The sequence below is a fragment of the Marmota flaviventris genome, chromosome 3, assembly GCF_047511675.1.
Source record: "Marmota flaviventris isolate mMarFla1 chromosome 3, mMarFla1.hap1, whole genome shotgun sequence".
Lineage (NCBI taxonomy): Eukaryota > Metazoa > Chordata > Mammalia > Rodentia > Sciuridae > Marmota > Marmota flaviventris.
In genome coordinates, this window is record NC_092500.1 from 89,091,370 (window position 1) to 89,105,303 (window position 13,934).

General features: G+C 35.6%; 1 protein-coding gene and 1 non-coding gene across 2 annotated transcripts in view; both read left to right on the plus strand.

The window, feature by feature from the left end:
* Positions 1-13,934, plus strand: part of Recql (RecQ like helicase) — a 35,793-nt gene that overhangs the window by 8,694 nt on the left and 13,165 nt on the right. The window contains exons 3-6 of the mRNA XM_027934154.2: positions 4,745-4,942; positions 6,047-6,226; positions 8,075-8,181; positions 12,466-12,664. Of these exons, the coding sequence (XP_027789955.2) occupies positions 4,745-4,942; positions 6,047-6,226; positions 8,075-8,181; positions 12,466-12,664 (684 nt within the window). The remainder of the gene's footprint in view (positions 1-4,744; positions 4,943-6,046; positions 6,227-8,074; positions 8,182-12,465; positions 12,665-13,934) is intronic.
* LOC114091765 (U1 spliceosomal RNA) lies at positions 9,892-10,055 on the plus strand. The gene has a single exon (XR_003582546.1). It is a non-coding gene; the product is annotated as a U1 spliceosomal RNA (small nuclear RNA).

Below are 13,934 nucleotides of genomic sequence, written 5' to 3' on the forward strand. Positions count from 1 at the left end.
GACAAGAACAATGTTATAGGAAGTAAAGTTTATATGAGGGCTCATGGAGGTCCCAGTACACAGATGGCTGACTCCATTGCTCTGGACCTGAGGTGAGGAAAAACATATTGACAAAAGTATGTGGCAGAGGACAGCAGCTGGGAACATGGCACCAGGAAGGGGGTGGGGCAGGGGAAGTGCTCTGCTTAAAAAGAACAAAATATAAAACACCAAAGCACACCTCCAGGGCCCCACCTCCTCTAGCCACACCCTACCTGCATAGGGTTACCACCAAGGTAATCCCTATTAGAGGATTAATGCAGTGATTAGATCAAACCTCTTATAATTCAATCATTTTTATCTCTAAGCTTTTTTTGCATTGTGTCACACATGAGCTTTTTGGGGACACCTAATATCTAAGCCATTACACTTAGCCCTTTATCTTGTAAGGAATATCTCAACATCCCCCAGACCCTTTGACTTATAGAAATTTCACCAAGTTGATGGGCTCAAATTTTTGTGGGATGTATTTTCCATCTCTGGAATGTATCTGTCTTAATAGTTTATAGAATAGTTTCTAGAGCAGCTACTGTTGCTGTTTCTTGTTCAACAGGTTGAATAGGCATGATATCATCAATGTAATGAGCCAGTATGATGTGTAGTGGAATGGAGAAGCCATCAAAGTCTCTGAAGATTAAATTGTGATATAGGGCTCCAGTGTTGTTGATACTTCTCTGAGATGGGATAGTGAAGATATGTTGCTAGCCCTTCAAACTGCTTCTGATGGCCTTTGCTAAAAGGTAAAAAGATAAAGAGAATAAATATTCAGCAAATAAATAGCTGTATACCAGGTGCCAGGGATGTGTTTTGCTCCATCAGTAAAGTCATATATGAAATAGCAGTTGCTATTGGACCCACAGCTTTATAATTTTTCCTTTAAGTATTGTTAGTTTCTGGGATTCACTTGTCTTCTGCACAGGCCACGTAGGTAAGTTGATTAGGGATGTGGTAGGAATCATTACCCTAGCCCATGTAGGCAACAATTTTTGCAGACCCTATAGGTATGCGGTAAAGCTTTTGGTTTACTATATAGTTAGGTAAAGACAGTTTTTTTCCTCTTTCTACATTTTTTAAATATTGGTGCATTATAGTTATAGATAATAGTAGAATTTGTTGTTACATATTTATACATATACATAATATAGCAATATAATTTGACCAATATCACTCCCCAACACTTCCCCCCTCTGGTCCCTTTCCTCTCCCTTTCATTTTCATGAGCTCCTCACCATCCTCACCTTTCCTTTCCTTTCCCTTTCCTTTCCCCTGCCCCTAGCTTCCACATATGAGAGAAAACATGTGATCCTTGACCTTCTGAGTTTTGATTATTTTTCTTAACATAATGATCTCCTGTTCCATCCATTTTTCTTGCACATTTCATTTTGCTTTATGGCTGAATGAAACTCCATTATTGGTGTGTGTGTGTGTGTGTGTGTGTGTGTGTGTGTGTGTGTGTATCACATTTTCTTTATCCTTTCATCCATTGAGGGGGCACCTAGCCTTGTTCCATAGGTTGGCTATTGTGAATTGTGCTGCTGTAAACATGGGTATGCATGTATCACTATAGCATGATAACTTTAATTCTTCAGGATAAATACTGAGGACTGGTATAGCGGGGTCACATGGTAGTTCCATGCCTAGTCTTTTGAGGAACTACCATACTGATTTCCATAGTGGTTGTACTAACTTACAATCCCATCAACAGTGTTAGAGTGTTCCTTTTTCTCTACATCTTCTCCAGTATTAGGGTAGAGACTGACTAGGTGTGAGATGAAATCTTGGTGTGGTTTTGATTTTTATTTTCCTAATTGCTAATGATGTTGAACATTTTTTCATGTATTTTTTGGCCATTTGTATTTCTTTTGATAAGTATCTTCTTAATTCATTTGCCCATTTATTAACTGGGCTATTTGATTTTTGGTGTTAAGGGTTTTAATTTTTTTTTTTTTTACACATATTCTAGGTATTAAGGTATTAATCCTCTTTCAGGACAATAGCTAGAAAAGTCTTTTTTTTTTTTTTCCCAATTCTGTAGGTTGTTTATTCACATTTATAATTGTTTCCTTTGCTGTGCAGAAGCTTTTTAATTTGAAGTTATCCCATATATTAACTCTTGGCTTTATTTCCTGAGCTTTAGGGGTTGTATTGAGAAAGTCACTGCCTGTGCCTATATGCTGGAGTGTTGACCCTATGTTTTCTTCTAAGAGTCGTATAGTTCCTATGTCTTTAATCCATTTTGAGTTGATATTTTGCAGGGTATGAGATAAGGGTCTAATTTCATTCTTCTACATATGGATAACCAGTTTTCCCTGCACCATTTGTTAAAAAGCTGTCTTTCCTCCAATATATATTTTTTGACACCTTTATCAAAATTAAGATGACTATAGGTGTTTGGGTTTGTCTCTGTGTCTTCTATTTTGTACAGTTGGTCTGTATGTCTGTTTTTATGACAGTACCATGCATTTTTTGTTACTATAGCTCTATAGTATAATTTGAAGTCATGTATTGGGATGCCTCTAGCATTGCTTTTTTGGCTTAGAATTGCTTTAGCTATTCTGGTTCTTTTATTCTTCCAAATGAATTTTAGGACTCTTTTTTTCTAGTTCTCTGAAGAATGCCTTTGGTATTTTGATGGGAATTGCATTGAATCTATATATTGCTTTTGGCAGTATGGCCATTTTAACTATATCCAAGGACATCTTCTGAGATCTTCAATTTCTTTCTTTGGTGTTCTATGGTTTTCATTGTCACAGTCATTCATGTCCTGGGTTAGAGCTTATTTATTTATTTGAGGCTATTGTGAATGGAATTATTTTCCTGATTTCTTTCTCAGCAGATTCCTTGTTGGTGTAAAAGATTCTTGTATGTTGATTTTGTAACCTGCTACTTTGACTAAAGGCAGTTTTGCTGGCTTCCTCTTGACCTTTCCTACCCATAATAGCTCTCACTTATGGACTGTGGGGCTAGAGAATCCATTAAGTTTCTATCCCTCTGGATCCAAATTCTATATTAGTTAGGGTTCAGTCAGATAATCTGACCCATTATGAGTAGTGATGAACTTTATTAGAGGCTTTAGTCCTGACAGGGAAGCTGGTTAAGCCCCTGTCCCTGGTCAGCAGTGCCGGCAGTAAAGAAGGAAGATGGGTGTGAAATATGGGACAGTAAGGATGAGCAGAAACTCATGAGGACAGTGGGGAGCCCATTTGTCTCTCATTGGGACTTGTGTCAGTGTGTCATCACTCCCAGGGTTCTGACTTACAGGGAGCAGGTATCCTGCTGAAGAGTGCACTTTGCCACAGAAAGTTGCAAACATAACCAAACATTCAGAGAAGCCAAAGAAGCTGCAGGCCAACTTGCTGCAACAGGGAGATTTAGCAAGAGCTGGAGGAACTGGCTTCTGCCGCATGGCAACAAGGTAAGCCAGCAAGCAGATCCCTGACAAGAATGAGCTGCAGTAGCTCCTGACTGTGTGCCAGTCATCCTAGTGTAGACTTGCCTGCTGTTTGACTTCCACCTTTCAGATCTGCAGAGTTCACTTGTGGCTAGACCTAACGCACAAATCATGCAGGGAAGGGAGTTCTTGCAGTTCCTACCCTAATATCCTATTTTCAGTCAGAACTCTCTGATTTCATCTTACAAGGAGGCATTAAAACCCTTCAGGCAGATATTTTGGAAAACAATCTTTAAAATGTGTCTGGCTTCTGTTGGGAGGTTTCAAAAAGAATCTGACTTTGACCTTAATACTTGGACTGGTAAAAAATCACACATTGACTAAAACCATAATATGTAATTATAAATTAGTTACAATGGAATTGTAATGCCAATCCCAATAGTATTTTTTTTTTAGTTGTTGATGGACCTTTATTATTTAATTTATATGTGTTGCTAAGAATTCACCCCAGTGCCTCACACATGCTAGGCAAGCATTCTACCACTGAGCCACAACCTCAGCCTTACAATAGTACCACTGATTTTTATTTTTGTTGCTTGCATCTCGTTTATAATTAATAACTCCTTATCTTTTCATCATATCAGCCAAAATGTGAACATTATCTGGTCACTTTCTTTTCTTCTTCTTCTTCTTTTTTTTTGGTACAGGGGATTGATCTCAGAGGTGCTTTCCTGCTTTACCATTGAGTTACATCCCCAGTCCTTTGTATTTATTGTTTTGAGACAGGGGCTTATGAAGTTGCTTATCCTAGCCTCAAACTTTTAATCTTCAGCCTCCTGAGTAGCTGGGATTATAGATGTGCATCACTGCACCACTGTGCCCAGCTAGTCACTTTCTTTAGATGATTTAGGAGATTTTTGGACTACCTTCTCTGTACAGTAATAATAACGACAGTAACTATCAATTGTTAAATATTTAACAATATTTAGGTACTGTGTTAAGAAATTTCAATATTTCAAATTTCAAATTTCTCTTAATTCTTTTTAACAATACTGTGAAAGTTAGGTATGGCCCACATTTTATAGAAGAGGAAATTGAGGTGCACGTAAGTATCTTGTCCAAGATTACTCAGGTAAGATGAAGACCTGACTTTGAACCCAGGTCTCTCTGACTTTGAAACATGTCATCTTGACTGCTCTGCTATACTGGTTTAAGTTTGTCCATAATATAGATGATGAGGAACATCCAGAAGCCAATAGGAAAGGGAAATTGAAATTAACTGTCTGGTCATTGTTTCTCCTCCCTTCCTCATAGCACTAACCGAGGAATTGGATTCTGTAACCAGTGAGCTACATGCAGTAGACATTCAAATTCAAGAACTCATGGAAAGGCAACAAGAGCTCCTTCAGAAAAAATCTGTCCTAACAAAGAAAATAAATCAGTGTTTAGAGGATTCTGATGCTGGGACAAGCAACGAGTGTGATTCTTCACCTGCCGCTTGGAATAAAGAAGGTCTACTTTTTCTTTGCTAGTATTGTTTTTTCTCATTTCTGTAGAATTAAGTCATTCCGTGTGGGTCAGTGCTTTCCAGTAGTAGTTTGAGAGGTGAGACTAGCTCTTCATTTGGTGAAAAGGAACCATTCTAACCCATGTTCTTAATCTTTCTAAATTAAACTCTTATTATTCTGACTTTATCAGTTTTTTTTCACATATGGAAATTGAGGTGCATGTAAGTAACATTGTCCAGTGCTTGAAAAATAGATATTTACTTCAACTAAATTTTCTAGTATTTTTTTTTTTTTTGGAGGTTCTGGGCATTGGTTAGGATGTTTTCCTACTGAGCTACATCTCCTGTTTTTTTTTTTTTCTTTTCTTATTTTTATACAGGGTCTTGTTAAGTTGCCCAGGCTGGTCTCAAACTTGGTATCCTCCTGCTTCAACTTCTGGAGTAGTTGGGATTATAGACCTGTACCCCTGCAGCCAAATTTTCTAAGTTTTAACTAAAAGGGAGAGAGAAGGAGAGAGAGAGAGAAAATAAATAAATAGTTACTCATACCACTTGCCAAAGTTTAGTCTTTCTTCCTGCTATGGTGAAGAAACCATTGATTCAAAATCTTGAATGAAGCATCATGTTTATTGTTACTTATAGTAGAATAACTCTAGAAGGAATTGCAGCACTTTTGTAGAGATTGTTTTCTACTGATTGACTTCTAAACACAAGATATTTACACCAAAAACTCCAGATAATTTTCCAGATAATTGTTAAGTTTGTTCACTGTATTTGAGTTTTTATGCTGTAAATTTCTTGAGCAACATTCAGAAGATTTTTTTAAATACCTGGTTGAAGACTTCCCGTTCTATGTGGTTTTATTCTCACTTGGTACATGTTTATGTTTTTTTTCTGATGTACTGCTTCTTATTTAATTTGTTTTTGCTTTGCTTAGATTACTGAGTTATAGTAATTCCAAAATTGTTATTATAAAAGTTTAATGGTTCATAAGTATTAAAAGTCTTATGTATATTTATCTGATTCTTATATAAAAGCAGCCATTTACATTTTTGTCTCATTTATAAACCTAATAGTTCTAGTATTTTAGCTTATTTTTCTCTTTCTAGATTTTCCATGGTCTGGTAAAGTCAAAGATGCTCTGCAAAATGTCTTTAAACTACAGAAGTTCAGACCACTTCAACTTGAAACTATTAATGTAACAATGGCTGGAAAGGAGGTATTTCTTGTTATGCCTACAGGAGGTGGGAAAAGTTTATGCTACCAGTTACCAGCATTATGTTCAGAGGGTACGTGTTAATAAGAATGAATTTTAAGTTGAAATTGTTTCTCTGAGTGTATTTTAATTCTTTAAAACATTAATTTCTGATCAAACACATGTAAAAACCAAGTGTTTTTGTTTTTCTTTTTATTAGTAGAGATTGTTCACTGAAATAGGTTATACTAGAGAAATAACTTATTAGAAATGGAGAGAAAATATAATGAATTCAATTTGGGACATGTTGAATTTAAGATACCTTTAAGATACCTGTGTGGTAGGATTTTGGGTCTAAAGCTTGAGTGGGAGATCTGAGTTAGATTAGTTGGAGGCTGTTAATGTAGAGATGGCCATTGGAGCCACAGGAGTAATTCAGGGCAACATGAGAAGAGGGCCTTGGAACAGACATCTGAGTGCTAAGAGTTGAGGGGTTAATGGAGAAGAAGAGGGTTGCGGGGAACGGCTGAGAAGGATGAACAAAGCGTAGGAGGATAATCCAGAGAGTGTAGTATCATTAGAAGCCTTGGGAAGGGAGTGTTAGAAAGAGGGAGAGTCATTAGCGATGTCTGTCGGCAATAGTGATGTCTATTGGTCAAATAAAATAAGGACTTAAAAATTCCTCTTGATATAGTGACAAGGGACTCATTTTTTACCTTAGCTAGAGCAATTTCAGTCAGAAGGTTCAGTGGAAACAAAAAAACAATGGCTTGGAAATAAGTAGGAGTTGTGGAGGTAGGACTGGTGAGTGTGGAATACCTTTTGGAAAAGAATGTCTATTAAAGAAAGAAGAGAAAGGATAACTTACAAATAATATGTTCTGGAGACTGGGGAGTCTAAGATTAAGGTACCAGCAGATTTGGTGTCAAGTGAGTGCCTGTTCCTCACAGATGGCACCTTCCTTGCTGCATTTTCACATGACAGAAAGGGGCAGAGACATGTCCTTTATCCTCTTCTATAATGACACTAATCCCATTGTGCCTTCATTATTTAATGACTTCGAAAAGACATTGCCTTTTATTACTGTCATACTGGGTGTTAGGTTCTGACATAAGAATGTTGGGAGGACACCAACATTCAGACCCTAGCAGGTGTCTTGCTTTTGGGAAAATGAGAGAGACTTGACCATGGTTAAATGCAATGAATAGATGCCAGTAATGAGGGAGAAGTATAGAAAATAATTGAGAAAGCAAAATCCCTGATAAACTTTATAATTTAAGTTTGTATTTTTAAATGTATGTACACTCTGCCAGAGGTTATTATAGCAAATAAGTTGCAGAAATATTAAGTCATATAATTTCAACAAAATGTAGAATTGCTCTTGTAAACAATTTCATTTATAGGCGAGAGGGAGGGTATTATTAGAACTTCGTTCAGTCAATACTCTATTCACTGATTCCTACTCAGAATAAATTAATCTGGAGCAAAAAGTAGAATACTCACGCAAATCTCCTTCTTAATTATGTAGATTGCTGTTTTCATTTGGAATGCTGTGGAATAATTTTTCCCTAATATAACTGTTTAGAATTTGACCTGATTCATATTATATTATTGAGTTTACTAAAACTGTTTAAAATGAAAGTAAATTAAACATTCAAAATGTTAAAATCTATTTTTGTAGGACTGAATAAGTGTAGAAGTTTCTGTCTTATATTTGCTTATTTGCCTTATCCTCACCTTGTTTGGTCATTTACTCATATCTATTTTTGGGTAAGAAATAGGCAGTATATTGATAAAACTGCATCGAAGATCCTCTATTCAGAGGATGGGTAGGCCCACAAGTTATAGTAAAGAAAAGAAAGTGAATGGTTACAGGTCATTTTGGTGATGGTGTAAAATTTAAAGTTTTTTTTTTTTTTTTTGTCCCTCCTTCCTCTTTTAGGATTTACACTTGTGATTTGCCCATTGATCTCTCTTATGGAAGACCAATTAATGGTTTTAAAACATTTAGGAATTTCTGCTACCATGTTAAATGCTTCTAGTTCTAAGGTATGAATTCTGTGGTTTTTTTTTTTTTTTTTTTTAATTCTTCAGTGAAGTAGGAGTCTTGGCTATAGTTGAATTGCCTATAAAATTGTAAAATGTTAACTGTTTAAATCAGGAGATACAAAGAACATCTCATGGGTCAGTTCTGGCCCACAGCCTATCTTTGTATGTCCGATGAGCTAAGAATGATATATACATACATTTTTTCCCCCCAGTACTGGGGATGGAAGCTAGGGCCTTGCATGTTTTTATATTTTTAAATGGTTAAAAACAACATCAAAAAAGAACAATATTTTGTGAAATGTGAATTATAAAAAATATTTAAAATTCACATTTCAGCATTCATAATAAAGTTTTATTGGAGCACAACCATTTTCATATTATGTATGGATGCTTTCACACTATAATGGCAGAGTTGAATACTAGTAGAGACCATATAGCCCTTAAAATATAATATTTACTATCTGGTACTTTATAGGAAACATTTACTGACATGTTTATTTTAAAATAGGAAAAATGTTTAATTATATAATCAGTTAAATACAAAAAAATAAGTTACTAAAAAGACATGGACTACCTATGGAATTTTTTTTGGTTTGGGAATGTATCCTCATCTGTAGAAGAGAGTGTTTCCCAACATTATTTTTTTAAATACAGGAATAATTTTTTATTATGTGCCTAAGGCATGGAAGTGTTAGATTCCAGTTCCCTGTTATTCTTTTAAAAGCATATTATTGATATCTTCAAAACTATACCAAAATAGGGTAATAGTATAAAAATGGCCATGTATCCATTATTACCATTAATATTTATCAATGTATGTCCAATCTGCTTTTATGGGTATCTCCCCAGTTTTCCCTATGCTATTTCCCTTAGTTTATTTATCTGAAACAAATCCTAGGCCTTATATTATTTTTTTCCCACATTTTTTAAAATTGGTGCATTATAGTTGTACATATTGATGGGATTTGTTTTTACATATTTATTTGTATTTGCATACAGCACTCAATATAACAATATAATTTGGCAAATATCACTCCTTTAGCACTTCCCCCTCCCTCTCTCTCTCTCTCCCTACCTTCCACCCTTGTGTCTTTCCTGTACTGATCTCCCTTTGATTTTTCATGAGATTTACTCTCATCTTTTTCCCCCCTTTTTCCTCTCTAGCTTCCACATATGAGAGCAAACATATGACCCTTAACCTTCTGAGTTTGACTTGTTTCACTTAACAATGATCTCTAGTTCTATTAGTTTTCCTGAAAATGCCATAATTTGTCTTTATGTATGTATATATTTTCTGTATTCATTCTTCAGTTGCTGAACACCTAGGCTTATTCCATAGTTTGGCTATTGTGAATTGTGCTGCCTATAAATGTGGGTATGCATGAATCATATATTAAAGTATGATGACTTTAATTCTTTTGGAAAAATACTGAGGAGTATGGTATAGCTGGGTTATATGGTGGTTCCATTCCTACCAGGCCTCATATTTTAATGTAAAATCTTCAATATGTATCTCTAACTTCAAAAAGATGTGTAAGTGCAATGCTACCTTCATATCTAAAAAATCTGAGCTGGGCTTGGTGATGCCTATAATCCCAGTGGCTGGGAAGGCTGAGGCAGGAGGGTTGCAAGTTCAAAGCCAGCCTCAGCAACTTTGCCAGGTCCTAATCAATTTAGAGAGACTCTGTCTTAAAATAAAAAGGCCTGAGGATATTTACCTGGCAGGGGAGATAGCCTGGTCATTAAGGTGATTTTCCCAGGTTGAGGCCTATCCATTGTACTCTGGATGTGCCGACTCCTGTGATTTCCCCAAATGTGGGAAACATGACTGCATAATTTGTGCTAGTGGAAGACTGTGTTCTTGCTTTCCCCAAGTGGGGAAAAATGCTATCAGTTCCTTAAAAATCATCAACTAAAAATAGTCAATTGTCTCATTATATTTCATTTTTTTAAAAAAGTTATGGCCCAGATAACATTCTTGTATTGTATTGTATTATATTTGGTTGACATATAAGATTTACCTTATCTCTTTTTTGGTTCCTTGGGTAAATTATTTAGGTAGTTGAAAAATCAGGTTAATTTGCCTGTAGTTTTCTACATTCTGGATTTTCCTGATTGCATTCTTGTGATGTTGTTTAACTTGTTTCTTTTAGTTAGATCTAAAAGCATGATTAGCTTGATTATATTTGAACTTGTTTTTGGAAGCATATGCCTGCCTGTAGTATCACTCAGGAGGTACCCATAATACCTGGTTATCTTTAGGGATGCTAAGCTTGATCAGTAGGTTCAGGTATATCTTCCTGATCTGTCATTTTTAGCTTTCATCTAATGATTTTGGCAGCCACTGATGATGGCAAATTAACCTGATTTTTCAACTACCTAAATAATTTACCCAAGGAACCAAAAGCAGCAAGGCGAGAGTGCTTATTTCATTAAGGAGTGACACAATGGTGATATTTTAATTTTACCATTTCTTGTTCATACATTAACTGGAATTTTTGTATAAACAAGAACTTTTTACTCATTAACTCTTTGCACATTAAAATGCTTGATTCTTTTCCTTTCTTTGCCACTTTGCAGTTAAGATTTTTATTTTCTAGCATGCTCCACAGCTTATTAACAAGTTTTTTTTTCATTTTTCCTCCCCAAGTATATTATGAATTTTTTATGTATTTAATGTATTTCAATCCATAGTTATTATCTTTTTTTTTGGTACCAAGGATTACACTTAACCACTGAGACACATTCCCAGCCTTTTTTGTATTTAATTCAGAGACAGGGTCTCACTGAGTTTCTTAGGGCTTTTCTAAGTTGCTGAGGCTGGCTTTGAACTCTTGATCCTCCTGCCTCAGCCTCCTGGGCCACAGGATTTACAGGCGTGCATCAGCACACCTGGCCTATTATCTCTTTACGCTGAAGTAGTCTTGTCTTTGGCCAGTGAGAGCCATTTAAGATGGCTCCTGGATCTTTTTATTTGACCCCATGAAATCCTTGATTTCTTTCACAGTAAGATAATTCATTTTCATTTTGTTTGTTTCCTGCCCAGACCTGTAATCATCAGTATCTCCAAAAACTGTGTTCCCTTAGTTTTTCCATTTTTTGCTCTATTTAAGCTCTTATTCTGTTTTCTCTTTCAGCAGAATGAATCTGGGTGAAATTGTCTTTAATATTATACTTCCTTTAAACTGAAAAAAAAAGTATTAGTAATAGAAAGTAGCTTAGAAAGTTGCAGAAAATTATAAAGTCATGCCATATCGATATTGCTTGAAAAGTTGGAGTAATTAAAAAAAAAAGAGGACACATCCTAGAATAACTGCAGGATTTAACAAACTGCTTCTTTGCTCAGACAATGAAAGCAGTTTTGACTGTCTCTTCCTTTCCCATTTGCCATCATCTTTTAATAATTATTTTATTGGTTCTCATTAGGTTAGAAGGAAAAAATAAACTCTAAAGTGCTAAATAGTGTGTAAAATAATATCAACACTAAGGTACTAATAACTGTTACCTTTTAATTTTGTTTTATTATTTATAATTTTATTTTAGAAAACAATAATTTAATGATTAATACTGTGTAAAACCTAGCGGTCTATATGTTTAAATAAAGAGCTCAAAGGTTTAATAGCATCCCCAGAATAGTTAATCAATAAACTTTGTTCACAGATATATAAAGTGATTATTAATATGATGTTAAGATTAACAAAACACATGTTTTAATTGCAGCTGTGGCATTTGACTCACATTTCAGGATATATTATGAACAATTTAGAATTATACCTTCATATAATAAATGCTGGCCCACCCTCTATTCCCCAAATACTGGGTATTAAACCCAGGGCCTCAATTTATGCTAGGTAAGCACTATATCACTGAGCTGTATACCCAGCCAGCCCTTTTTATTTTGAGACAGGATCTTGCTAAATCACCCAGGGTGGCACCAAGCTTGTGATCCTCCTGCCTCAACCTCTGGAGTAACTTGGATTATAGAATAAATGTTCTTTATTGCAGAATCTTTTCATGTATTTTCATTCTTTTTTTTTTTTTGGCCAAGTGAGGTTATTCTTTTACCATCAACAATGTGGATGTAAGTAAATCACTAAAATGCTGTTTGCACAGCTGCCATGATTTAGTATAGTGATGTGGTTTCAATTTTAATGAACCAAACATCTGCTCCTAGAAAAGCCCCAGGCTGTTGCTTTTGAGTGATGAATGTCTTAATTTTCCAGTTGGTATTGCAGTCTGTTAACTTAATTCTACTATAATTGTGGTTATTTTACCTTTTAATAGGAGCATGTGAAATGGGTTCATGCTGAAATGGTAAATAAAAACTCCAAGTTAAAGCTAATTTATGTGACTCCGGAGAAAATTGCAAAAAGCAAAATGTTTATGTCAAGACTAGAGAAAGCCTATGAAGCAAGGAGATTTACTCGAATCGCTGTGGATGAAGTTCACTGCTGTAGTCAATGGGGACATGATTTCAGACCTGGTATGTAGGTTTTACCTTGAAACCCCTTGATATTATGGACCATATTCTAACTTAGCTTGACATGGTGAAAATCTCTTCTTCCATTAACATTATCCTGTCGGGTAGTTATTACCCATTTGTCCTTGCATTAATGTGAGGAGGCCAAGAGGCAGAGTCTTTAATCTCCTTATTTATCACTGCAATATTTAGTCCAATTATCTTTTGAAACATGTTTTTATTAGTCAATATTATATATCTCTGTGGAATTTATGATCTCCTAGTACTCCCTCACATTTGATGAGGAATTTAAATCCACTTCAAAGTTGTCTTCTTTTGTTATCATTTGGGTGTCTTTAACATCCTACCTAACTTTTCACTGCCAAAGTCTGATGAGATATTTTAGTATATATTTAGTAACTCTTATCTTCACTCCACCAATTGAATCTATAAATCATCTCTCTAGGCTTTTCATACTCAGAGGGACCTCCCAGGTTTCTTTTAATTCCTACTTATTTGTTCATGGCTTCCATCCATCCCTGCATGATCACACTTTCCCCCATTCAGATTCCTGTTGCCACTTGCCTTTTGTATTTTTCCTGAATTGCTTGGCCATTTTACCAGCCTACTCAGGCCCATGCCAGATGGAGATGGCTTGGCAGACTCTGCTTTCCCTATTCCTGCTGTTTGATGCTAAACATTATCAGAAGAAAAAAAAAATTAAATAGCTGCATTAATTTCCACTCCAGTTCAGCCTTTTATCATGCTTAGCTATCCTTTTACTTGTCCCTATTTCAGCTCCTTTATACATTGCATCCAGCAAGTTTTTCCTATCACTAACTTTCCCTTTAGGCCTGACCCATACCCAGTAGATGCCTCCTACTTCCCAGAAAATAGGTGCCGTCAAATATGAACATCTCTTTCTTCTCCTTCCAAACATTGGTATTTATTTCTTTTCCTCTTTTAGGCAAAAAAAAAAAAAAAAAAAAAAAGACGAGTTCTTTTATGAAGTAACTGTGGACACTCCCACTTCATCCTTTCCTGCCTTCTGAAGATTGTTTTCTATCAATTTCCTCACTCCTGCACTTGCAGTCTCACTGATCCCATCCTGAAAACAAAAACAGAAGCTCAAACACCCTGCTGACCTTTCTAAGATATCAACACTTATGTATTCTATTTCTGCATTTCCTTCCCCATCACTCACCATCTCCATTTCTCACCTTTATTCCTTTTTAAAGGAATACAGTGCCACCACCACTGTACTGAATCAGGTCAGCAGACTCTGCTTCCAGTG